This window comes from Notolabrus celidotus, chromosome 13, assembly GCF_009762535.1.
Source record: "Notolabrus celidotus isolate fNotCel1 chromosome 13, fNotCel1.pri, whole genome shotgun sequence".
In the NCBI taxonomy this organism is placed as follows: domain Eukaryota; kingdom Metazoa; phylum Chordata; class Actinopteri; order Labriformes; family Labridae; genus Notolabrus; species Notolabrus celidotus.
Genome location: NC_048284.1, coordinates 28,167,758 through 28,193,674, shown reverse-complemented (window position 1 = coordinate 28,193,674; position 25,917 = coordinate 28,167,758). Strand labels below are relative to the sequence as shown.

At 40.3% G+C, this 25,917-nt stretch overlaps 2 protein-coding genes across 3 annotated transcripts; one reads left to right on the top strand and one right to left on the bottom strand.

Annotated features, from left to right (window-relative positions):
- The first annotated feature begins 1,397 nt into the window (after nt 1–1,397).
- Nucleotides 1,398–17,462, top strand: tube1 (tubulin, epsilon 1). 2 transcript variants are annotated; one of them, XM_034699921.1, is made up of 12 exons: nt 1,398–1,758; nt 1,986–2,059; nt 4,056–4,108; nt 4,200–4,254; nt 4,494–4,609; nt 5,401–5,522; nt 6,917–7,104; nt 7,210–7,382; nt 7,799–7,939; nt 11,901–12,041; nt 13,866–14,040; nt 15,563–17,462. In XM_034699921.1, the coding sequence occupies exons 1-12, from the start codon at nt 1,734–1,736 to the stop codon at nt 15,719–15,721; spliced, it is 1,422 nt and encodes a 473-aa protein (XP_034555812.1). In that variant the 5' UTR covers nt 1,398–1,733; the 3' UTR covers nt 15,722–17,462. The 2 variants fall into 2 exon arrangements, with proteins under 2 accessions (XP_034555812.1, XP_034555811.1); XM_034699920.1 differs by having other exon boundaries at nt 4,197–4,254.
- Nucleotides 17,239–25,743, bottom strand: ccn6 (cellular communication network factor 6). Its single transcript, XM_034700135.1, has 5 exons — nt 25,735–25,743; nt 23,906–24,182; nt 18,683–18,919; nt 17,989–18,182; nt 17,239–17,904 (listed from the first exon to the last, which is right to left on the bottom strand). Exons 1-5 carry the CDS (start codon nt 25,741–25,743, stop codon nt 17,623–17,625), a joined length of 999 nt encoding a protein of 332 aa, XP_034556026.1. The 3' UTR covers nt 17,239–17,622.
- Nucleotides 25,744–25,917: the final 174 nt, after the last annotated feature.

Below are 25,917 nucleotides of genomic sequence, written 5' to 3'. Positions count from 1 at the left end.
ACAAGCTGATTTCAGTGTTGACCATTGGAAAAAGCAATCATAGAGGTTTTTTGGGGGGGGAAATGCATTAGCAAACTTAACTCTACTTGGAAAATATTTTTAAAATTGCCTTTTTTATATGTTTGTAGTGATATCAGTAAGCGGGTGTTTCTTTAGAATACTGTGGAAACAGTGCCCTCTACTGCGTACAATACAAATTTTCCCAAATAAATAATAGAGGTGAAGGAAAAACAAGTCTGAGTAGTAAGGAAACCTTGTTGTGCATGGTGTTAGGCTATTTAAGGTGTCCTTTATGATTTGTTATGACAAGTGTGCCTTAATTATAGGTCAATTTTTTCCAATTGTAATATTTATCTGAGGTAATCATTGAATAGTCAACCATATTCACATCTATTTAGACTACTTATTCATTTATCAAGTGTTTCTCAAGTCATTATAGCATAGCCTACATGTTGGCTTTAGGATTGATTTTAAGATTACTTTATTGACTTTTTATTGACAGCATGGACTTGCCCCTCTCTCTGAGCTTTTATCCCCCTTCAAACCTGGTCGCAGTCTGAGATCCTCTGGCAGTGCTCTGTTAGCTGTTCCAGGGACCCAACTGAAAACCAAAGGGGACATGGCTCTTTCAGTCAGAGCTCCTACACTCTGGAACAGCCTGCCAGAGGAGATCAGACTAGCAGAGCCAGTCCCGTGTTTTGTCATTACTCAAGACACATTTTTACAGGAAGGCTTTTATTGTTTGATTATATTTAATTTTAGCTCTGATTTTAACGATCTGTTTTATAAATTTGTATGTTTTTAGGCTTTTATTTCATTTTATTTTGTATCGCTTCATTTTGCTTTGCACTTCTTCTTGTTTTTATTGCCCACTGTAAAGCACTTTATTACCTGTATTGAAAAGTGCTATATAAGTAAAGTATTATTATTATTATCATTATTATTATTATTACATCATTGCAGTAGGGCCTACACGATAAGAGTGACGAATCTCTCCATATTGCTTTCTGCTTTATTAAAACAATTTTGTCAGGAAAGCGTTACTTCGACGGTTTAACAGCAGTCTAATATTTATTTGGAGAGGTAAAAAGATGAGACTGATAGGAAGGTAAATGATGAACAGAGGCTCCATAGATTGTATTTTGTTTACAGTGCTAGTAAGAGTATCTCTTAATAACAGCAGCTCTGTTGCATGTTTCAATTTTTATTAATATATTATATTAATATAATATAATATTAGTTATATTAATATATAACATTAATATATTATATATATATTATTAATATATTATTAATATATATTATAATATATATAATATAAATATTTTTTACAGTCTATGGTTTCAATCCATGATTATACGTCATCAACACTCGACCAACTACCGGAGGCTGGGCGCGAGTCGTAGGCGCGACTTAGGAGCGTTATACACTTATGATATATAAAGTTATGAACAAACGTACATGATTTATTTCATTTATATAAAGTTTCCGAGTTTTTGTTGTTGTTGTAAAGTCAAGACGGTATGTTTGTACCACTCGAGTTCAATTCGTGGAGCTATAGCGTTTCCATGGTGATACGTCATCAATAATCGACCAAAACAGTGCAGGCGCGAGTCTGAGGAAGAGTTCAAATGTATTTTGTACAGCTCGTCTAAATGGACATTTGTAGGAATATATCCACATTAAAAATGATATAGGTCAGTTTACAAAAAGGTTTCTGCGTTTCTGCTGGTATGACACAATCGGTTGTTGTCCAAGGTGAGTAAAACTCGAGGGCTGCACTTATAACTGTCTTGGTATAAGGTATAAGGGTTAGCTGTTACCTGTAGAGGTAGATGGCATTGCGTTGTTGTTGTTAAATTCAAGGTAGCTTTGCCTGGAGGTTTGTACTTTAACTGGATCTTCACAGATTGTTGAGTTGCTGATTTATCGATGAGTTGATATGGGGAAACATTGCCCTTACTGAACTTTTAACTGTTTTTCAGTGGGACAGTGTGGAAACCAGGTCGGCTGCAGGTTTTGGGATCTTGCTTTGAGAGAACACGCCCATGTCAATAAAGTAAAGTACACACACACACACACACACACACACACACACACACACACACACACACACACACACACACACACACACACCACTTTACAATAACTTTTATACAGGAAACAAAATACACAACAGCATTGCTTGGCAGTAAATGGACATGAGTTATTGTATGTTTGTTTTATTATCTAGTGATCATATACACTAACCATCCCTCATGGAAGTTCTAAGACACATTAAATGAAAGTCAATACAAATATGGTTTGATATGTAATATAATATTGGAGGCATGCTGTGAGTCTTAAATACAGTAATATATTTATTGACAAGCAATAATCAGGAGATGTTATTTACTTTAATGCTAGTCGATATGTTTTCTAGATAGATAGATAGATAGATAGATAGATAGATAGATAGATAGATAGATAGATTCCCCTTTTTATTATAAGGTACAAATGTTAAAATTTGCTGCCTCAGGTTTTCAAAGTGATATCTCATCTTTTTGACACTGACAAAATTCATTTTGAGTTTATTGGAACCTTTGGCCCCTGAGGAAAAGAAGAAAGAAGTATTATGAAATATCTTAGTTGGGGAATGGCTAGCAATCATAAATGAAATGACCTTTTCTTTGATACTCGGTGTGATACATCCGGTAGGTATTAGTCCAAATAGTTATGTATGTATGATCATAGAAATTACACAGAAAGAAAATGTTCTTGGTTTTATATTTATCTATTATTCTCCCTGTCTTCCTTTGCTTTTTCTAATGTTTTCTGCAATTTGCTAGATGAGTTTTCACCAGGTTTGTGTGCAAAGGTACTGTGAACATAAGCTTCATTTTTATGGCAAGCATAGAGAGGCAGACAACCGTTCAAGCACACTTTCACACCTATGGGCAATTTAGAGTGACCAATTCACCTTATGAGCATGTTTTTGGACTGAAGGATGCCGGAGTACCCGGAGAGTACCCACCCATGCACAGGGAGAACATGCAAAATCCACACAGAAAGGCACCTGCCCAACCGGGGATTCGACCAGGAACCTTCTTGCTGTGATGCAACATTGCTGCTCCACTCACTTCATATAGTACATTTTTCTTTTCAAAAGTCTACCAAAGTGCTGCACAGGGACGTAAAATAAGTTAAATTACACAGAACATAAAACTGTTAAAAAAACATGTAGTAATAATAATAATAATAATAAAACACATATGACACTTGAAAAAATTATTAAAAACACACCGAAAATGGGGAAAAATAAAAGCAAAAAAAAGAACAGACAAATGCAGAGACAACACAACTCTCTAGCTGAGTTAAAAGCCAAGGAGTACAAATAAGTTTTAAGACATGATTTAAAAGTTGTTAAGGTTGGTGACAGTCCAACTTCAAGGGGGAGCTCATTCCACAGTTTTTGGGGGCAAATGCTGGGAGGGCACAGTCGCCCCTGGTTTGTGCTAATATTACCAAATATAAAAGGTTGGTGTTAAGAAATAGGACTTAGATCAGGCACTTCAGTCCACCTGCTTCAACTCTCGCTGCATTAAATGGTGGTTAGGTGTGATAGTGAAGCTGCATGAGCTGAAAAAATTATGCAAAAATGATCCCTCTATTTGTAAAAAAAAAAAAAAATTAAAAAAAAAATTGCTTCAATGTCAAACTGTAATTTGTTTTAGGTTGTCGTTCTTGCTTTCGCTGTGGCTGTTTTGGTTTGGTACATGAAGTCAGCTGTTTTTACTTTAAAACTAAATAAAAAATGCCATTTCAAGGTTGCAGATAAGTACCTTGGCTGTATTCTTCTTGTTGCTGTCTGAATTTAGAGTACTGATTTATTTCCACCCCTCAATCTAATACCTTCCCCATACTGCTGCCATTACTTCTGCAGGAGGTACATCTAAATCAGTGTTAATGAGGCTGAATGTTGTTGTGCTCAAACTTATCTGTTGAAAACAGACATATTTATCACTTCCCTTGACATCTAAGGGCAGCCCTAACATCCTATGTTTCTTCCTTATCAGAGAGGAGTCTACGATGAGGCCCTCAGTAGCTTTTTCAGAAATATGGACTCAAGGTGATCACTCCTGTTGTTACCAGTAAATCCTGAACTCTCATACGATCATCCATATGTAGTCCATTTCACGTTGGCTTGTCTTTTCCAGAAGAAGTGACGGGGGATCCTGCAGTGTTGGTGGGAAGATTCAACATCTGAAGGCCAGAGTATGTTCTTCTCTTTCCAGGAAAACAGCTTGAGAGAACATTTTTTATCCTCAAGTATTCCCAGGCGTAACATTTGAGAGCATGGGTGAAGGTCAGGCGAGGATAAAAGCATTAGCATGGATTTCTTAAGGTCACGAAAAAGAGTTATGGAGAGACAGCAGGGGGTCCTGAGTGTTTTCAGCATATTACAGCAATGAAACATATGTGCTGGCCTCATACTCTCCTATTTGAATTCACAGGCGGTGCTGGTGGACATGGAGGAGGGTGTTGTCAATGAGATCCTGCAGGGCCCGTTAAGAGAAGTTTTCGACAGCACGCAGCTCCTCACGGATGTGTCGGGTTCAGGCAACAACTGGTGAGAGTGACAGGACAACCACAGAACATCAGCTGTTACTGATCAGTACATTAAAGGAGTTTGAATATTAAACCTCTGCCCTTTTTGTGCAGAGCTTGAGTTAAATTACCCTGTTTAAAGTTAGTTCATATTTTCATATAGTCTGTCATAAATAGAATAGAAAAACTATTTCCACAGTGTAAGGCCGATTACACGTATCATGTGCGAGCACTGAGCAGCTCGTGGCAGCTCAGATGTGTGACGGCTGCAGCGTGGCCTTCTTACCAGGTGTGTGTTTACTGCAGCACTGAAGCCTTCTGTCAGATCTGTCTGTCTTCACAAGTTCTACCTTAGTAAAAATCATAAACCATGTGCTGTAGATTTTTAATTTCTTAATGGTGTCATACAGATGGATGATAAAAAGTAAAGTGCAGAGGACATTACCATGCTGGTATTTAATGCACAAACAGATGGAAAAACACCTGTATCATCAAAAGGAGAGACAGAGCGAAAGAGAAATCACACCTGTAGAAATAACCTGATGTTTCTTCGTTATAATTATAACACACTTGTAGCCTGTGTTTCCTGGTTTATATTGAATGTCTTAGAGGTATTCTACAGGTGTAAACATGAATATTGCTAATAAAGAGTCAACATGGCTCTACACTTATCACTATTACCTTTACCATTTCTGCTGAGAACATTGCACAACCAGCTGCACAGCCCAGATTACCTTATTTCTTCTAGCGTCCAGCTTTTTGGGTTCTGACAATGGTCTAGAAAATTAATTTCATATGTTTCTTGTTGTGCAGGGCGGTTGGACACATGACGTACGGCTCGGCCTACAGGGAGCAGATTGTGGACAAGCTGAGGAAGGCAGCAGAACACTGCGACTGTCTTCAGTGCTTCTTCCTCATTCACTCTATGGGAGGAGGTAAGACACAAGAACAGCTCGCCTCGCCCAGAATGCTGATTTCTGGCCCATCCAGATTGTATCATGATTGATATCTGAACCCAAAGATAAAGAAAAATACACAAAGCATTAAGCTGCAAATGACATCCCTTACATTTGGAGGTACTGAACTCAACTCTGATTGCTTGCAATTTGACCAATGTCAGGTGAGTAGCATGTCATTGATGTCAGCTAATAGGGGCTTTAAATCAAAGTATCAGGATCATAGTTATACAACAAACATTGATGACTGGCTGATGATTAGATGCTTAAATGATGCTCATTTTTCAGTTCATGTAATGCCATTCACTCTACACTCTGAAACAGTAGGTGGCAGTATACACCCTAAAAATGTCACTTAATAACATATGGCATGCTTTACATGTAACTAAAGTTGAGCTAGTTTTCTTTCTTTGAGCATTGAGGCAAATTTTTGAAAGCTAGGAATGTTTTTTTAAGTCCACGGCTACCTGTGAGCCATTCCAGTGATAACAGAAGGGATACGATGATGGTAATAAGGTCATACCACACCATCTGTGTGTTAGTATCAGGAATTAGAAAGAATATGTTTGAAAGAACTGAATTTTAGCAAACATTAAATTGGATGTCTACGTTGGAAACAACAATGACCAAATCCTATGTATTGAAATATTATTATTATTTTATTATTTATTATTATTGTTATTTTACTTATTATTTTAATTGTATTTATTTATTTTTACTTTATTTAGATTTATTCTCTTTTTGTGCTCTATTATTCTTGTACTGCTCTTGCTACTATGTCTCTGTTGCTGTAACAACTGAATTTCCCCCCGGGGACCAATAAAGTCTTATCTCATCTTAATACAGAGATGATGTTGTAATGGAGGAGTTGCGTTAGGTGACATGAAAGCGTGATTGTTTGGAGGCTGTGATGGTTTCTAATGTCTCTGCTGGTGAAGCTCCATCACAAGTGTCTGTGGGGCACAGATCGTTAATGCAGCAACTAATGCAGATAGGTTGGTGATGTTTGGAAGCGCACATCACATCTGATCACTATTAAAAAGTGCAGATAGTGTTTTTAAGGTCTGATTTGAAAAACAAATCTGAATGGCCTAGAGTCTGAATACATAAAAGGCTCTCCTTGAAAGTATTGGAGTATGAAGACCTGAGTGGAAGTTTCTCTCTGAATGATTGGTGTGTGACAAAGCTTGTACTATCCTTTACAATTAGTCTCATCCCTAATATCTCTTTTAACACCAATGTCTTAACATAACCGATTATCAAATTGTGGCACAAGAAGCTGTCATCTTGATTTAAAGTTTGTATAATATCTAACAGTCACTGAAAACACAACCATTTATATTTGGTGTAAATGTATTGATTTTGAATTGAAGGAACTGGCTCCGGCCTGGGGACCAGAGTGCTGAGCCTGCTTGAGGAGGAGTTCCCTGAGGTATGTCGAATCGTTACCTCCATCTATCCGTCTGCAGAGGATGATGTCATCACATCGCCATACAACAGCATCCTGGCAATGAAGGAGCTGACAGAGCACGCTGACTGTGTGCTGCCTGTTGAAAACCAGGTGTGTGAAGCTCTCAACCTTCCTCTTCGCAAACATCCCTGCTGTCTGCACGATTTAGATCACCCGTTTTTATTTTGGCTCTGTCACTTCTCTGTCTGTCTGCAGTCGCTGGTCGACATCGTGGATAAGATCAAACGGATGTCTCATGTTGGAAGGACAAGCTCTGTGATTAAGACGGACAGCACGGTGATCTCAGGGCAGGGCGGGCTCAGCGGGGCAGAGAAGCCGTTTGACGCCATGAACAACATCGTGGCTAACCTGTTGCTCAATATCACCAGGTGTAGTATCACTGTTTCCTCATACAGACACCGTACATGCTCCTGTAGATGAAGAACTGCTGTTTTTATGCTAAACTTTTCTCTGAATCTTTTCATTTAAAGCCCTTTTCCTTTATTTCAGAAATTCATTGCAGTTAACATCCTTATAACACGTTGTACATGTGACAAAGAGACAGGGCGCTTAAATTATGCATCATTTTTAGAGCCTAGCTGTAAATGTATCTTAGCTTTGTGTTGCAGAGGACCAAGTTAAATGATCACAGGTTTCTTTCACCCATCCAGACTTTCTCAATGAAGGAGAACCCCTGCTCACATAGAAAGTGTCAGTCACAGGGAGGCTCAGGGTGAAGGGTCATGTGGGGTTTCATGTGCCCTACATACTGCTCATGTGTCACCTCTACTTTTCTGTTTTGCAGCTCGGCTCGCTTTGAGGGATCTCTGAACATGGATCTGAATGAGATTGCCATGAACCTGGTCCCGTTCCCTCGTTTGCACTATCTGGTGCCCAGCCTCACCCCTCTCTACACGCTGGCAGACGTCAGTGTCCCCACCAGAAGGTCTGCACTCAGGCTGTCACTGCAGCTATTTTTTCCTCACAGTTGTTCAGTATCCTGGTGAGTTCCTGGCAGTGAGCTCACATTAACTCCATCATCCCCTCAACACGTGTGTCATGTAGATGTTAGTGATGAATGGGAAGTAACCCCCTTCAACATATTTAAGGAACACATTCTAGAAACTGTCCTGGACTTCACACTTCAGGCTTGGTGATAGGATCAACACTAGAGTGACAATACAAGAAGATTTGTTGTGTCTATAAACACACACATTATGATATTATCACATTTCAAAACAGTTGAACATGTCTTAGATTATCACAGACAGGATCCTTTCAGAGTCAGACCTTTATGTTAAAGTGACTTTAAAAAAAAATCGCTGTGTCACTCCCTTTAAAGTCCCCAGACCTCAGAGACTAAAACCTGATTAAAGTGTTCAGAGTTCGGGATTGGCTGCTCCACCGATGTCTCAATCAGTTAGTTTGTAAGTGTTTGGATGTTTTCAGCTTCAGTCAAACACAACAAAGTTACAAAAAGTCACACAGTAACACAAACTTTGGACAGATCTGTGAGATAAGATAACTGTTTTTGTTTATGGAGTCTGTGGGGTTGAGGGGAATTATGTAAGGAGGATACTGATTAGATTACCAATATTTTATTTTACACCTTTTTATTTAAAATGTGTAGTTTCTGCACACCTGAGGGTGACAGAGGCTGAGACTTAGTGAACAAAAATACAAATATATTAATATTATATACTTACCACCTCTAACTGAAGTCACTATTGTTAACACACAAAAACAAAGATCAGCTCTGACTCCATCTGTTGACCGTGGTCAACCTTCTGTCCCTGATGTTGTTGTGGATCAGACTGGGAATGTGTGCAGAGATCACATCACACAGGGCAGGTAGGGATAGGTCTGCAGAGTAGTCTCAGGATACTTACAGATACACCATGAGCTGCTGAAATCCCCGGTCTGTTACCTGGAGAAAGGTGGATCATCAGGTGCTGAACGTTCACTGGGTTTATCTTTCATTGCTTTAGCTTTGGGTCGTCTGATGAGCTTTCTGCAGCTCTTACATGTCGGATGAATCGGCACTACAGCAGTAATGCTAGCTGTGACTAATGCAGCCTCGTATTTCTTCAATACATCTTGGTTGCGATGACGACTTTTCAGGTTACTTAAGGATCTGCTCTGTTAGACATTTAAGACCTTTTTGTCCACCTCTCTGAATACTTGAGGGACATGTTTTGAAAATTGCAATCGAGTTATTCTCTAAAACACTAAAAAACATCCACACTGGTGACTCCATTTTCACTCTCTTGTCTTGTCTTTATGTAATAATGTCTTGCATACCAAACACCCACTGTGTCAAAATGTGCAGACTTGTAAATAAGTAAATGAAAGCTGCTTTGACTATTTTTTTAAAAGATACATTTTATTATTGGAATAATAAATAATGATAAAATATCCCCTTTAGCAGACTGATAACCCAACATATTATTAGTAATGATAATAATAATAATTATAATAATTATAATAATCATAATAAATTTATCTGTAGAGCACTTTTCAAAACCAAGTTGCAACGTTCTTTACATGGGCAGCAAAAATAGAATTAAATAAATATAAAACAGACAGTTCATAAAATCACACAAGTCAAGATAAAAGATATTTTAAAAGACAAAAAATTCCCCTAAAAGAACTCTAAATGAATACAGTTCTTTTACAATATTTTTCAGTTAAAAACAGTTAAAATAGAATACAATTCAGATTAATACAGGAAAGGATCTACGATAAAAGTATGTCTTCAGAAGAGATTTAAAAGAGATCACTGACTCAGCAGACCTGACCTCCTCGGGCAGATTGTTCCAAAGTGTTGGACCCCTCACTGTTAATGCCCGTTACCCTTTCGTTTTAATTTTTGTGTTAGGAATAAACAATAAACCTCTACCCGAGGATTTCAATGCATGCATCGGCTTGTAAGGTGCTAAAAGGTCTGCTATATAGTTAGGAGAAAGTCCATGAAGAGCTTTAAAAGTAATCAGTTAAACCTTAAAATCTTATAAAAGATTTTTTATAAAAAAACATACATCATGCATCCCCTTATGCAGGCCCTGCATCATCTTGTCTAGGTTAAATTCCAATACAACTACCAACTCACTGCTCATCACACAGCTCATTGATGAAGGAGTCACAATTTAGACACAAGTGGTGCTCAGGTTTGGCTACAGTCCTCATCCCAGCAGTCACTCACTGGTTTGACTTTCAGCTGACGTGTCTACTGAAGACATGAATAATAATACATTTCAACATGTAAAACATGAATGCAGATTCAGAAAGGATTTTATATACGTGTACATCATGTATAATGTGATGATGTTTTCTCAAAGGTTCCTTTAGATTTTATGGTCTGAACTTCTGGCTTGGCAGCAGAACACACTAAGCCTTCTTTAAAAACCTTTCCTTGGCTATTTGTGTCACACTGAACTTTACAGTTTCAGTGTAGGTGAGGTGAGATCAGGTAAACATGACCGCATTAGCACAACACCTGATAAAGATTTCCCACCTCATAACTCACCTCATAACTCTCTTTTCTCTTCCACTAACCGGACTCTAATCTGAAATTCGAAGCTCTGACATTTCCCTGTCCTTGTCCTCTTCGGTGTATACACTACCAGTCAAAGTTTGGACACACCTTCTCGTTCAATGGTTTTTTATTTATTTTAATTATTTTCTACATTGTAGATTAATACTGAAGACATAAAAACTATGAAATAATCTGGTTTTGCCATAATCTGGATTACAGCAGTAGTCAAATAGGGCTATCCATTGTGTACTAACCCTACCTCTGAACAACACAACTGATGGTCTGAAACACATTAAGAAGGCAAGTCATTCTACAAATGAACTCTTGACAAGGCTCATGTTAATTAGAAACCATTCCAGGAGACCACTTCATGAAGCAGACTGAGAGAATACCAAGAGTGTGCAAAGCTGTCATGAAGGAAAAAGGGGGCTACTTTACAGAATCTAAAATATAAAACATACTCTGCTTTGTTTAACACTTTTTTCTTCATTCAATAATTCCATATATGTTCCTTCATAGTTTTGATGTCTTCAATATTAATCTACAGTGTTTACAATAATTAAAATAAATACAAACCCTTGATAAAGAAGGTGCTTCCAAACTTTTGACTGGTAGTGTACATCCTGTATTTTGTTGACTCCTCTCTTATCCATCTTTTGTGGCACTCTTTCGGAGCTCTGTAATGACTCATCAGTTAAGATTATTTAACGTAGCTGTGTAATGATGATTTCAAAAATATTTTCCAACATCCCTAAGCGACTTTGAGAACCTAGAAAAGCGCTTTATAAGTCCTATCAATTATTATCATTATTATTAAACTAGCTTCCATTTCATCAAGAAGGATTGCAGCAACTTCAATCTGAGTGCTTCAGGCTTTCAACAGGAAAAACATAATTTAGAGCCCTAGCCTCCCCCCTCCCACGTCCTCCCTAAAAACAGCTGCAATGAAAGTGTCCTGTGTGTGAACCATATAGACCTTGTTCCTCCAGAGGGGCTGCTTGTTGGTTTAAAAAGAGTGGTGGTTGTACCAGGCAAACCCTCAGCGGTAAATATATGAGACTGAACGCAAAGCAGGGTGTTGCTCAATATCTTGCCTACTAAGCAGAATTTGACTAAATAAATAAAGGTACAAAATCTCCTCTTTCTTATACATTACTCTGATAGCCAGCAGTCTAACTTTAGAGGACCACAAAGCCTTGCAAGGACATTTTAGTCACAGAGTTCACATGCGCTGACAAACCTTGAGAAAGACTAATTTGTCGATATGCTCATTTAATATCTGGAACAACTGGGGGAACTATAAAGTTTTGTCAGAACATTGATGATGAAGATTTTCAAAAACTTTGCCATGTCCTATATCTTTGTTCTGTAGACTGGACCAGATGTTCAGCGATGCCTTCAGTAAAGACCACCAGCTGATCCGAGCAGACCCCAAGCGCAGCCTCTACCTGGCCTGCGCCCTCATGGTCCGAGGCGACGTGCAGGTGTCTGACCTCCGCAGGAACATTGAGAGGTATGAGCAGCACCCTCCCTCTCCATCTCCTCCTCCTCCTGCCTCACCACAAGTCAGTCACCCACCCAGAGATGACCTTCACTCTCAGCCTCCTGAATAGAGACCCCATTTAGCTCCGACAGCAGTGATTCATGACTGGTCCATTCAGCCCCCTCCTCTCCTCGACCCTCCCTTCAGAGCGTTCCCTGCAGACCTTGTTTTTCTGTGGCAAGTTGTCAAGAGGAACTGGAACAGAAGCTGCTGTGAGAGCTCGTGTTTGTACGTGACCATGGTGTAAAAAGAGGAGGGAGGAAGAGGGGAGGAAAGTTCAGAAATATGGCCTGTCAAAATACTCTTTAAGGGCACCGTTATTAACTGCTGGGCAGATTTTTTTTTTTTTTTCATAAAACTGAAAACAGTTAAGACGCTCAACCTTTACCAGTCACAACCTCCAAGAATCATTGTTGTTGTTCCGAGTGATACAGACAGAGAGCTGCAGTAGCTGTATATCAGTTTGGATGTGTCTCCTGTTCCTGATTTGTAGTTATTATTCTGAATCCTCAGACAGGGTCCCTGCAGATCCTTAAAGAGTCTTACAAAGTCTTAAATCAGGGGTTTGAAATTAAAGGGCATAACATGTCTGGAGTAATCTTATTTTTGTCTGGGAGAGGTCTTAAATCTAGGTGGCACTTTGAGGTGTGTGAATTCTTCATGAAATCTACAATGTTTGTTTAACACTATGAGATTTTTTTGATTCTCTTCTGTAGTGGATTTGCTTTTACGAGACAATGTCTGTCACTCATGGTACCATCTTATGGAAGTGGAAGTTCAAGGAAATATGGCTTTAAGATGAAAATGTCAGGGAGTATTGACGGGGGCAAACAATGTTTATCAGGGGACTTGCAAAATATACATAAGGGCTTTTAAACTTGAGATATATAGTTGATTATTCCTCACCCGTGCAAATGTAGCTTTCATTTTCTAAGTTCAGGTCTTAAAAAGTCTTAAATCTAATTTTAAAAGTGTGCAGCAGCTCTTTCTGATAAATAGATGTAAATAAAAATTAAATAATACTGTTTGTGGTGACAGTTTGATTAGTTTTCTATGTTTAGCAGCTAGCACCTAAGATTTGTCCCGTGAGCTGCAGGAACTGAAAAGTTTCTGATTCATTCAATGTTTGTTTTTTTTGCTCGTTCCCTGACCCACTGACACAGCCGACTCTCTGTGTTTTAGGAACTCCTGATTTACAGATCAAGCACTGAATTTAGCACATGAACTCAACTAGAAGAATAGAATAGGATAGAAAACATGTTCATGCATTATTAAAGCTTAACATCATCTTAGTTTATTGTCATAAATAACAGGTTACAGGAGCATGATCTCTTTTCTCTGCTTTCTCTCTTTTTGGTCCTCCTCTCTCTGAGCTGATGAAGTTGTGCCTGAGTGTAAATGAAGGACCCGTGTTTAATGTAAAATGAAATGTTCTAAAAGCTGAACCCCCGAAACCAGCCTCATGTAGTAGTGTTAAGTGAGGAGTGATTAACGGATAGTTTTTATTTACATGTATTAGTTATCATTTACAATACATCACACGCCCCCTTTCCCTTTCCTGTATGGAATCGATATTTAGGAAGTTTATACAGCCAAGAAATGTTAATAACAGATAGTTTATGGCTCTATAACTTGGATATAAAGACAGGGCTGACCTCAACAACTCACACAGTCGATGCACTGCCTGTCTGATAGCAACCACAAACACATGCACATTTCCTTTCTCCTAAATGTCTCCATTAATGAAATGTAAACTGTCCTCTCAGCTGAACCCTGTGTGTCTCCTCTCTGCAGACTGAAGCCCTCGCTGCCCTTTGTCTCATGGAACCAGGAGGGCTGGAAGACCGGCCTGTGCTCAGTGCCTCCTGTGGGTCACTCACACTCCCTGCTAGCTCTCGCCAACAACACCTGTGTGAAGCCCACCTTCACGGAGCTGAGGGAGCGCTTTACCAAGCTCTACAGGAAGAAGGTGCGTTTTGAGTCACCTGTCATGTAAAACCATCAGAGTTTATGACTACACTTTGTCTAACATGTTCTTCTGTACCACTTAAAGCTTCTGTGACAAGTTTTTTTTACCTCTAAAGAAACAGCTTCAGGTCAGAACCAATGCCTTCATATGACAGATAATGACAGATGAGACTGCGAGAGGCTAGATCAACTGTCTGCAGTTATCTTTAATGCCTGTTATTGCTGCCACCAGGTCAGTTTCAAATAAGGCGATTTATGTTACGCTATAGAAATATAATTAGTCTACATTTGGCACAGAGAAGATCTAGAGTGAATGATGTATTTGACTGTGCAAAGACAGAAGGAGCACTTTTTTTCAAGCTGATCAAAATGAAAGTAACTACCTTGACTTATGGTAAGAAAATATGCAGAGATTTAGAGGTAAGAACAATCTACACAGCTTAACACACATCGTGTGGTCCTTACTCGACTGATGAAACATTTCAATGAAACCAACATGTCAGCATGCTCTGGTGAAGGTTCAGACCTCAGTCTGCTCACTAGAAGAAAGCCTACTCAGATGTTTCAGACACAGAAATAGAGACGTGTAAGCCGGTGTTGTGGTTGAAAGAGTTACTGTGTTAACTCGAGACTTTCAGCCAGTGTGCCTATCGTTGAACACAGAGAGAGTCCTCGTGGATGTCTTTTTGTTTAGTTCAGTCAGACAACTCACATTTAAATTGTTTATTGTAGCAGCAAATACATATTCCGGCCTCATTACTCCCTGCAGATAAGTTTATAAGCAGACATTGAGGAGTGATGAACAAAACATACTGAACACCCCCGGAACCTGTAGGTGGATGCTGGGATGGCAGTGGGGATGAAAGAAAATTCAGCAATAGGCATGCAGGCAGCAGAGGCATTGACAGACAAAGGGAGAGATGGGAGAATTCCCAGTTTAAACAGACCGCCAAATTGAGAGGCAGAGGGCGGGATTGGATGATGGTTATGAGAGTGGGACATGTGACGTGTATAGCAGTGCAGCTCGAGTTGTCTGCCTGAACTAGCTCGCAGGCATCGCTCCATTTACTACAGACGATCTGATGAGTAAATTTAGACATTATAATAAAAACAGACTTTTTCTGTTGTTGAAATCACATGTTGATCCAGAACACCGGTATAGCTTTTGAAGGCATCTTCACACTCCAGTTTCTCTGCTGTTGGCATTGTGGGCCTACATAAATGAAAATATGAATGATTCATTTAACAGACTAATAATTCTGATGCTGACTAGCGAGGGTGATGTTTAACTGTTTGGTCAACTTAAAACACACATCAGTAGTTCATACACACTGTGGAAGGTAGAACAGTCAGGAACTTGATTTGAGTATTTGCCAGTTGTAAATGAAAGAATATTATCCACGCTTCCAAACTGTTCTCCCTTTTCTGTTTAAAAACACTTCATTTTTCAAGATGTACTCATCTTATAAGCAGATGTGTTGAGAATGAAAACTTAACGTTGTTTTCTTTTCACTGATTTTAAGGCTCACTTACACCACTACCTGAACGTTGAGGGGATGGAGCAGAGCTTCTTCTCCGAGGCCGTCAGCTCTCTCAGCTCACTGATCGAAGAGTACGATCACCTGGACGCCACCAAGGGGAGACTCATGCCTGACGCACCCAGACTCAGTATCGCCAGATGAAGACTCACCGGACTGTTAGTGTTCGATTTTTCTTGAGCAGTTATATTGTTTAAAAAATGACAAGACACAACCACAACTTTTGTACATAACTTTATAATTTATAAAAGATTGTTGTCTTATTTATGACCTGATTAAACATTTTCCCTGACTGAAAACATGCACAGGAACAACATGTTAAAAACAGAGTTTAACCTGTAGTCAGACTCAATCTACCTTCACTAAACCCCTCACCATGATGAGGTAATGTTATCAATGAACCTCTGCTGTTACAGCTGCTGCACTGGCCATAGTCCTGGTTGTTATTACACATTTATGCCTTCAAGACAAAGTTCATAACAGATTATTTTCTAACTAAAAGCCTCTCACTGAATTACTCTATCGCAGCCATTCTGTCTTTACAAATGAGGTTTTGTGTGTCACTTTTTAGTCCTTCTTGCTCTTTCTTGAGGCACGTCAACACGAGGAAGACTTGATGTCTTAGTTTTATATATGTCTTGGTTTAAATGTCCCATGACTGAAAAAGTATGTCAGGATTTTACAGCACAGTGGTCCAGTCAACCGTGGTGAAATAAGCTGTAAATGCTGCTACATCCTTTGGAGGTGGATGCGATGAATCTATGCACATCCACTTAAGCTGTGTCCTAATTCAGAGGTTGTATCCTTTGAAGGACGCAGCCTACAAAGGGCCTGATCTTTGTAGGCTGCGGTCAGGTCGAACTGAAATGCAGGCTCTTAGGCAGTCTACTTAATTGACCCTTGATGGTGAGGACTTTAACCCCTGTACATGGGGCACATAGCTTAACCACTAGGCCAAAATGGCGCCTCGCTGATGGAGGTTTAATATGTAAATTAAAAAAGGAAGAATGGTCGGCGAATATGTTTAGGGGGGTGAACGTAATTATACTTGGACTATCTGACCAGGTATGGCCTTTGTGTGGGAAACATTGGTCCTCAGATGATTTCCTGTTAATGTAACAGGTTGTTGTGGGTGAACCATATACGTTTCAACATTTCACCAAAGCATTTTTAAAATTATTTTTTTGGGTGGGGGGGATTTTTGCTCTTTACTGGCAGTTATGTGACAAAAGACAGCAACAATGAATCCCCCGAGCTGTGGAAGAGTCTGCGGTCTTCCCTCTGGCTAAGCCAAAACCAGCTCTGACCAGAGCCCGCACTGCACGTACGTCCCTACGTCATCACCCCCACACTCACAAACAGACTCCAGGATATGCAGGAAGGAGGAAAAGGAAAACAAAATAAGACAAATAAGGAAAATAAATGTTTTGGTGAAATGTATATGGTTCACCCACAACAACCTGTTACATTTACATCACAAGCGGTTCCCACTTGTTGCTCAAAAGCTTCACCAAAACAAACTTAAATTAGTGTCCCTTTTCATTTTTCTATCCATTTGTTTCACTAGATTTTTGATTATGTTAAACCCCGAGGGATGCACCTGATGCACGCTTTATGCCCCAGAAAATGCTAGATGAGATGTGATGCAATCGGTCTTGAAATTCTCTCTTCAAAAGATGCAGCCTCTGAATTTGGACACAGCTTTAGGCTCAGATACCTTCAGATATAACAGAGGTAACGTATGGTAAGCTACTAGACTATTGACAAAAACAAACTTCACATCGCAAAACAAGGGTGCTGTAGTTCTTGATTTTCCCCTGCAGATGAGTGTTTTGCTCCTCTGAGTGATTTACATCCTAAGGTATAAAGCACAATCTCCTTTAAATGGTTCCAGTCATTCTTTGTAGTTTGTTGTAATCTTGTATTTCTATATTTCTTAAAACAACCCCTCCTGGAGATATCTGTTGTACCTGAGTTTGCATGTGTTCTGACACAGTGGGGCTCGTCTCCTGCGTTCATGTCTCTGGACGTCTTGAGTGGATCCGTTAGAGTAACCGCAGCTCAGAAAACATGTCACCTGGATCGTTGCACTTCCTCTGACACACGCAGGATGTGATCCACTGCATCTTCCACTGCGTGTTGGATCCTCCCTTGCATGTGAAGTTGACCTTGATCATGAGGGACTTGTTTGGGACACAGCAGCGCTTGTCTGTACACACACCGCAGTACGTGGGCTTGAATTTCTTGGTGCTGGTACAGCCTGAGAGGGACAACTTCTCTGCTTTCTTCGCTTGGAATTTGGGTCGGCATGTTTTTCCCTTTGGCATCTATGAGAGGATAAAAATAGTGTATAAATGTCTACTTCTTGATTTCACGAAGACTATGTTAATATCTGAATCTTATCTGACCACCTTGATGCTCTTGATCACACTCTTCTGACACGGTCGCAGCAGACAGAGGCGCCTGTCCTTCCTCATCTCACACTTGCCGTTGTCGTTGTTGACGCGCACAGAGATGCCCAGGCCGCAGGTTTTGGAGCAGGGGCTCCAGGGGGTGGTCTGGATCAGACAGTTCTTCTTCCAGGCTAAAGGAGGATCCCTGTAAGCTTTCAGTATTACAGTTAAAGGGCACTGTGTCAACAAGACCTGACACAACCCCCCTCTATGTGCCACATTACTGCCACCAGAATCCAGCCCTCTTTATGGACTGTTTGTTCTGTCTCACTCTAATGTAACACAGAGATGATACTGTGACTTATAGAACTCTCTTAGGCTCTGAACTTCACTACTTTCTGATGCTCTTCAGTTGTGGGCTGCTGTATTTGATGTTAAGCATATAAACAAACTTTCAGTGGTATGTCAGAGCAGACCCTCTGCTGTTTTTAATAAGAGAGTGGTCCTATCCTGCTCCCTGTTTATAACTGGAACCATCCATCTCTGTGTTTTCCTCTGGGAGACAGTCTAACCACAGGCAGCCACACCTCACCACCCGAGTAATGAAAGCCAACCCCCCCCCCCCTTCCCATTCACATAACTTGGACAGCAATTAGCATTCCAGAACCAGACAGACGACCCCTCTCCTCAGGTCTGCTCGACAAACACTCACCTGACATGTAGGTGGTGTCCTGCTGGTGCTTCTTTGGGCTCTGGCCGCTGCGAAGGCCAGCTGGCATGTTGCCCATCAGCGGGGCGGGGCCTAACAGACCCGCAGGCTTCTGAATGAATGCAGGGGTGCAGCCGATGGCTCCGGCGATACATGTGCACTTATAGAGGGGGCTGGGCTGGAAAGCTTCTCCGTTCTCATAGTGGGCCCCATTCAGGTCACAGCCCACGGCCATCAAGTCTGCAGACGTGAGGGGAAGATATCAGGGCTCAGACGCAGATGAGATTTTCATATATTCATTTTATACTATGTACTGAAGTTTTACTTGAATACATGTTTTACAGATTATGTTCTGGGCTTTTAGCTTTTATTAGAAAGAACAGCTTGAGAGAAAGAAAGAAAGAAAGAAAGAAAGAAAGAAAGAAAGAAAGAAAGAAAGAAAGAAAGAAAGAAAGAAAGAAAGAAAGAAAGAAAAGAAAGAAAGAAAGAAATATGAAGATAGAGAGTGAGAGGGATGACGAGCACCAAATCCTGTCTGGATCAGACAGAAATTGGACCACACATAAACCATTCCTGTGTTAATTTTATCAGCTATTTAAGATTTAGAATTAGTCGCAGGATGAAAACATATTAGTTTTCATCATGGTTCAGCCATTTTTACTCTATACTTGTTTTCTAGTTTGAGTCGAAGACAACTCCAAACATCTTTGTCGAGTTTTCTCTCTTTAAACTATTTCGATCAGCAGATCAGAATTTGGTATCAAGGGTTTACCAAAAGTTCAACTTGCTTAAGAAACATTTCACTCTCTGTGTAATATCTGGATTATTTACAGTACAGACTCAACCTGTAGTCACTGTAGTAAATACCTCTCTGGATTACGCTGCACTCTCTTGGCGGGATGCCATCATTTCGCAGGTAACATAATTGAAATGCATTGTGGGAGATGTAGTTTATGGTCAATGCACGCTTTAGCGCAGATTTTTTCTCGCGGGCCACATAAAATAACGTGGCGGGCCACATTTGGCCCGCAGGCCTTGTATTTGACACGTGATATAGAGGAATGATGCTTACTCTTAGACTTGCAATAAAGGGGCGATGCTGGACTAGCGGTCCAGCACGGCCCCATGTGCAGAGGCTATAGTGCTTGTTGCAGGAGTCGTAGAATCGACTCCCAACCTCTACCATTTGCTGCATGTCTTCCCCCACTCTCAACTCCCCACACCTCCTGTCTCTCTTCAGTTGTCATATTCAATAAAGGCAAAAAAAATTACCCCAAAAAAATAACTTAAAAAAAAAAATGCAATAAGCACTTCTGTGTGTGTTCATAAAGAGAAGCGCTGCACCTTTACGACGGTCCTTAACTGTTAGATTGACAGACTTACAGTTCACTGCACTCTGAACTGCATCTTCATCTTTGAGGATTTAGAGTTAATCAAAACTGTAAAGGTCTGACTAAATATGCTCTCTAACATACATTTTATAGACAAAAGTATCTGGACGCCTGACCATGACACCAACAGAGACTGTAATGACATTGTATTCAAATACATACATTTAATATGGAGTTGGTTCCCCAATTTCAGCTTCTGCTCTTCTTGGAAGACTTTCCACAGATTTCTGAGTGTTTCTGTGGAAATTTGTGCCCATTCATTCTGCTGAGCATTTATAAGGTCAGGCACCCAATGTTGGGCAAGAAGGCCTAGCTCGCAATCTCCAGTTCACCCCAAATGTGCTAGATGGGGTTGAGGTCAGGGCTCTGTGTGGGCCAGTCAAGTTCTTCCACAGCAAACTCATCAAACCATGTCTTTGTAGTCCTTGCTTTGTGCACTGAGGCACAGTTGTATTGGAATGGAAAAAGGCTTTCCCCAAACTGTTGCAGCGAAGATGAGATCGCCCTTCACTAGAGATAAGAGTTCAGGTGTGGCCAAATACTTTCATTCACATAGTGTGTTTCCAAACTAGGATACATTGAGGCTTTGACACAGAGATATTAAAGTAGACAGCATATGTGAAATATTACACCAACATCGTGCAGTGGCTTGTTGTGGCTTTTTTCACTGAGACTGAAGTTCATCAAGAAAAAAATGACCCATGAAGAAGAGAGCGACGCAGTGAGGCAGTTGAATTTGTACCAATGGCATACTTGTTGCAGAGAAGTGACAAAATGAAAACTGCACCCTTCAAATAAGTCATCCTGTTACAGGGATGCATTGCTTGTAATTAAAGGCACAGTGTGTGTAAAACATCACAGATTTCTTTTGTCCCATCTTTAACATTTAAGTTCTGTCTCATCAATGAAAACTCACATTTGCCAGAGTTTTGGTCATCAATTGATTTTTAGCTCATCGCTGTCTTATCCTTATGGCAAAAAAAAGGTTATTGACAAGCATTTATCATCATATTGTTTGTTAAGCATTCATAAACTATATTAACACTAGACCAGTGTCAGAGGGACTGTGGCCTCTGTACTTGGGGTGCCTGCTCCCCAGGTGATCTGAGCTCTGACTTAATAGTAGCTATAATATGTCTGCTGTTTTGTAGTTTCTGTTCTAAACACTCATGTACTCAGAAAAGCATTAGCAAAGGTCATTTGTTTGTTGTCGTTGACCCCATGAGCTGAAAACACAGACGTGGCAGAAAGACATGCCTCAGCTTGTTTAAAGTTTTTAAAGCAGGAGTGAAATGTGAGCGGCTTCGTATGAAGTGTAGAAAGCTTTATTGATTAAATTGAATGTTCATCTGTCCGTCAAAAGTTTGTGAAGTGTTCTACTTATCTCCCCTGAACCATGGTGTGGATCTTTTAAATATGCTGGATACTTTGCTGAAAGATGACCCTTTTTTATTCCTATGGCAGCTGCTCATTACATACATGTCCTCAGACGGCCTGTTTTCAATCTTAATCCAACCAAGATTCTTGAGGAGTCAGCCTTGGCTCCACATACACTTTAAAGTTGAATATGATGTCTCCTCTACATTTCCAGATGGATACAATTCAGCCAATACAAAGAGGAATTTCAACCCAGTTTCAAATTCCATAATGTGCCTTCATTGCTTTACACGCAAATCAGTGGGAAAATGCTTTTTGGGCCAGCATCTGTCACATTATAACCCAGTGCAGACAACAGACGCCAAGACTCGTATCTAGATTGTTGATGTAGCAGTCAGCATATAGAGGCCTTGTTTTACCATTGATACTACAGCTACAAGCCCAAACCATCTCGTCCATTTTAAAAACAGCAAAAAAGAAGTCCAGAAAATAATTGAAGATCATATTTTAGGTCCATGACTTTCAAAAGTGAACCGCACATTTCAGTGTTTGTGATGGAGAATTCCCAAAGATATCAAGAGGATCTGTCTCAGGGCTGCTCCAAGCTATTTTTTGCTCATCTAAAGACATCAGTATTAATTCAAGTCTGTTTAATGTCCAGCTAAAAACTTCTCACAGGAGCTTTAATGAGCGGGGAATAGCCAGAATAAACCTGAGGCAGTGCAGCTTTACTCTGTGGGCAGTAAGGCTGGGTGATAAATCAATTTTGTGATCAAGGATGATTCTTGAATATGAAAATCTAGATTTTCTTTCCAACTTCCTCCATCACTGCCCTTTAGCTCTTGTAGCTTGTTTACTTCCTACAGAGACACACACATGACCAACATGGCTGCCAGCGTTCATTAAGAGAAAAGCCCAGTGCCACAGTCTTCACAGTTGTTTGGAACTGGTTCTGTTTTGCGGCATCATATATTGACCAAACCCCAGTCCACTGCAAAGCTGTTGCAGCTAAAAACAGCTGCACAAACTATTTATTTCAACATCTCAAACAGGCATGCAGCCAAGTGGGAGAAATGTGTGTGACATCATCCATCTGTTTCTGAAGCGCTGTTTTGACAGGAGTCGTATTGGCAATGCTGAACTCCACCTAACGTCTGGCGAGCTAGTGTGAGGTAAAGAGGCGGGCTTTGAGCCTCCTCGCTAAAAGCTACAGTGTTCCTGCCTGTCAGTCAAGTCAGCTGTATCTCTCATTATGGAAAACTCGTAATCTTGATATCTTCTGAACTGCCACATTATGAAAGAATTCACCCCCAGTACAGTGTGTGCTGATAGAGAAATCAGCTGTTCAGACCAAACTCTTTTTTGTACCAGGCTGTAGACATCTTTTTTGAATTGGTGTGTATGTGGTTTATGGCACTTCGGAGCCAGCCTCAAGTGGACACTCGATGAACTGCAGTTTGTAACACTTCCGCATTGGCTTCAATTCTCGTGGCCGGAGACACCAGACAGCTACTGCCCAAAAACACTCGCTAGAAAGCAGGCAACATCGGCAGAGTAGTTTTCCATTGCATCGTGTATGACAAGAAAGGAACACGGTGGAAAGCTGTTATTGATAAGTCACTCTGCATATTACTGAAGCTATAGTGTCAGTGGAAAGCCTGGGTTTATTCACATGCTTCAAGGTATGTTCTACCCAGTCATGACTGTTTTGCCCTGCCTCATGTGAGAAGATTGCTAGAGAGATGGAGGGGATTTTATTCCACTGCATCAGACATACGGTCCAGTGGAATCATGAAGCCTTACATGAGTTTGATGGTTCAATTTTTTTTACAAACAATGATTGGTTAATTGAAGTGTCTGCTTCCACACAGCTCAGGGGCTAAGTAGGCCAGAAAGTACCCTTCCAAGGTTCAACCTAGTTTAATGTGGACATACTTTTCCACATGTATGAGGATGGGGAGGAGCCATTACGCACAGCAGGTTTTTTTTTAAAAGAACAAGCCGCTCTTAGTGATGTGATCCAGACAGGAAGCTTTTTTATAAATCAGTCAATGGAAAAATAATCAAGGAAATTTGTACCACATCTGTCATGAATCAACTTCACAAAAAGCTGGTCATCATCATCATCATCATCATCTGTATGTGTTCAGCCTTGAGCCCCATCAGGATAAGAGCTCACAGCACAGCTCTTAGTTGAGATGCTGATAGCTCATCTCCAATCAGACACGAAACAAGAGCAAACTGCACAGAGCTGCAGAAAACTTGGACATTGAGATGGAGCAGATGGGAGGTTAGATTGTGTGAAATTAGTGTTTCTGTAGATCCAACAACTAAAGGACTCAAATTGTCTTGTGTTTCGTGTCACATCCATCTCAGGATCAACATAAAGTTAAACCTTTTCCACTGACCTAATATCTCGGTAATCTTGACTTATTCAGAGATTAAAAAATCCACTTACATGCACACACTCCAACCTCGAATCTGGGCTTGTCGGCAGAGAAGTCGCAGTACATGCTCTTGTGAGGGTCACAGACGTCCCTCTCATTGCACCTCTCTCCGATCTGCCGGGCACAGCTCTTGCAGCAGCCGCACCCATCCAGGACCGAGCTCACCCCTGGGGCACAATAAGGTCTTTGCCGGCACTTGCAGGGCCATTGACAGAACTGCCGCCTCTCAGTCGCAGCTCTTCCATCTCTTGTAGCCAGCTGCCCATGATTCTGAGCCCTGCTGAGGCACTGAGGAGGAGGAGGAGGACAGAGATCTGATATGAATGTCTGAGACACTGACTCCTCTGGTGGATTGGAAAAGGAATGTTGGTAACCTAAACAGCTTAAACATGAATACATAGCTTACAAGAAGAGTGCAGGGTTTTAAGTGCTGAACAAAGTCTGTTAATAACAACAGCGTATTAGGGACATTTGTAAATAGTGTGAGATTAAAGTAGCACATTTTTTGAACAAAAGGTGGAACATTTAGGAGAAGAACACACATCAGACTACAAGGCAACTTTTCTCTGACTTATTTGCCACTTTTCTTATTTTACAGTGGCCCTAATACACTGTCCTAGTTTATTCTTAGCACAACATGCTGCTACTGTTTTGAACTTTCAACTGCTTATTGCACATTAAATAGCTTAGTGATAAAAGACCACATTTGTGTCCCTTTTCCCTTTTTGTTCCATAGCCTTACACAGCAGTGCCCCCTTTTTTAAAGAATATTCATCGGTGAACAGTATCAGCTTCACTAAATCTAAAACCTCATCTCCCTATTCACCCCCTTCATGCCCATCCAAAACTTTTCTGAACAAGAGCATGAGATTTTTGTCCATTTCCACAAAAGTTTTTGGATATTCAGAAATAGCTCCACATGTACATTACTTTGGGAGGAAGAGTATTTGAAATCACAGAATCACACTCATGTAAGTACTTCTACCTCCTGAGTTATTTTAAAGGTATTCTGGCACTTAAAAACCTGTGTCCTTCATGAGCCTGTAAGCACAAAATGAGATGTAACGGCTGCAACACAGGTCTTTGGGAAAAGTGTCTCAGTCACAGTATGTCCACCAGCAGTGCTGGATTTTGTTACTGACATGCAGAGATTACTATTTAAAGTTTCTAACAAGTTAATAGAAAGTATCTTTAAAGGGACAGACCCCCAGAGAATGATAATCTGAGGCTTGTTGACCCGCTGATGTGAGTTCTACTCTGTGTGTCTTGAGGATTGGAAAAATATCCCACATAATGTTGACTTTGTGTCCATTTTATTTCCACTTAGGTTGACACACACACACACACACACACATACACACACACACACACACACACACACACACACACACACACACACACACACACACACATAGTTCTTTAGAGAAGCTGAAAGGCACACTTTGGCCCAATCTCAATTTCCTCCCTAAAGCCTGAGCTCTGGACTCTGAGAGACTGTAATGGTGTGAGTTCAAACAGGCTTGACATGTTAAAAAAAAAGATAAATGGGCAACACTATCATAACATCACATCACCTACAAACAAGATTTGCCTCTAAATACATGGGGGAAAAAGTCTGACTTCACTTTAAAATTGTTTGTCTCAGTGTTATGTTATTCTTTGTGGATATCTCACTGAAAAGAATCTACTCTACAAACTTAAAATTAAAGAACCACTTGGTCACTCACAGATAAAGACTTTATGTTTGTCTGTCACGTCTATGCGTTCTGTGTTAACATGAAGCACTATTGTTCAAAAGTTGGAAAAGTTGTGACTATTTAGTGAAGGGCTGAACACTCACATCCTTCATTTCACCAAGGCCTTATTCCCACATAAGCCCTGAACACTTCCTGAAATTTCCAAGGTGGGCTGCGTGTGTAAACGCAAACAACCAAGATTTTCACCCTGACTTTATCCAGATTTTTTTTCTGCTTGCCCCCCTGGTGAAATTTCCACAAGTTAGGAAAGTTCATTGTACTGGTGG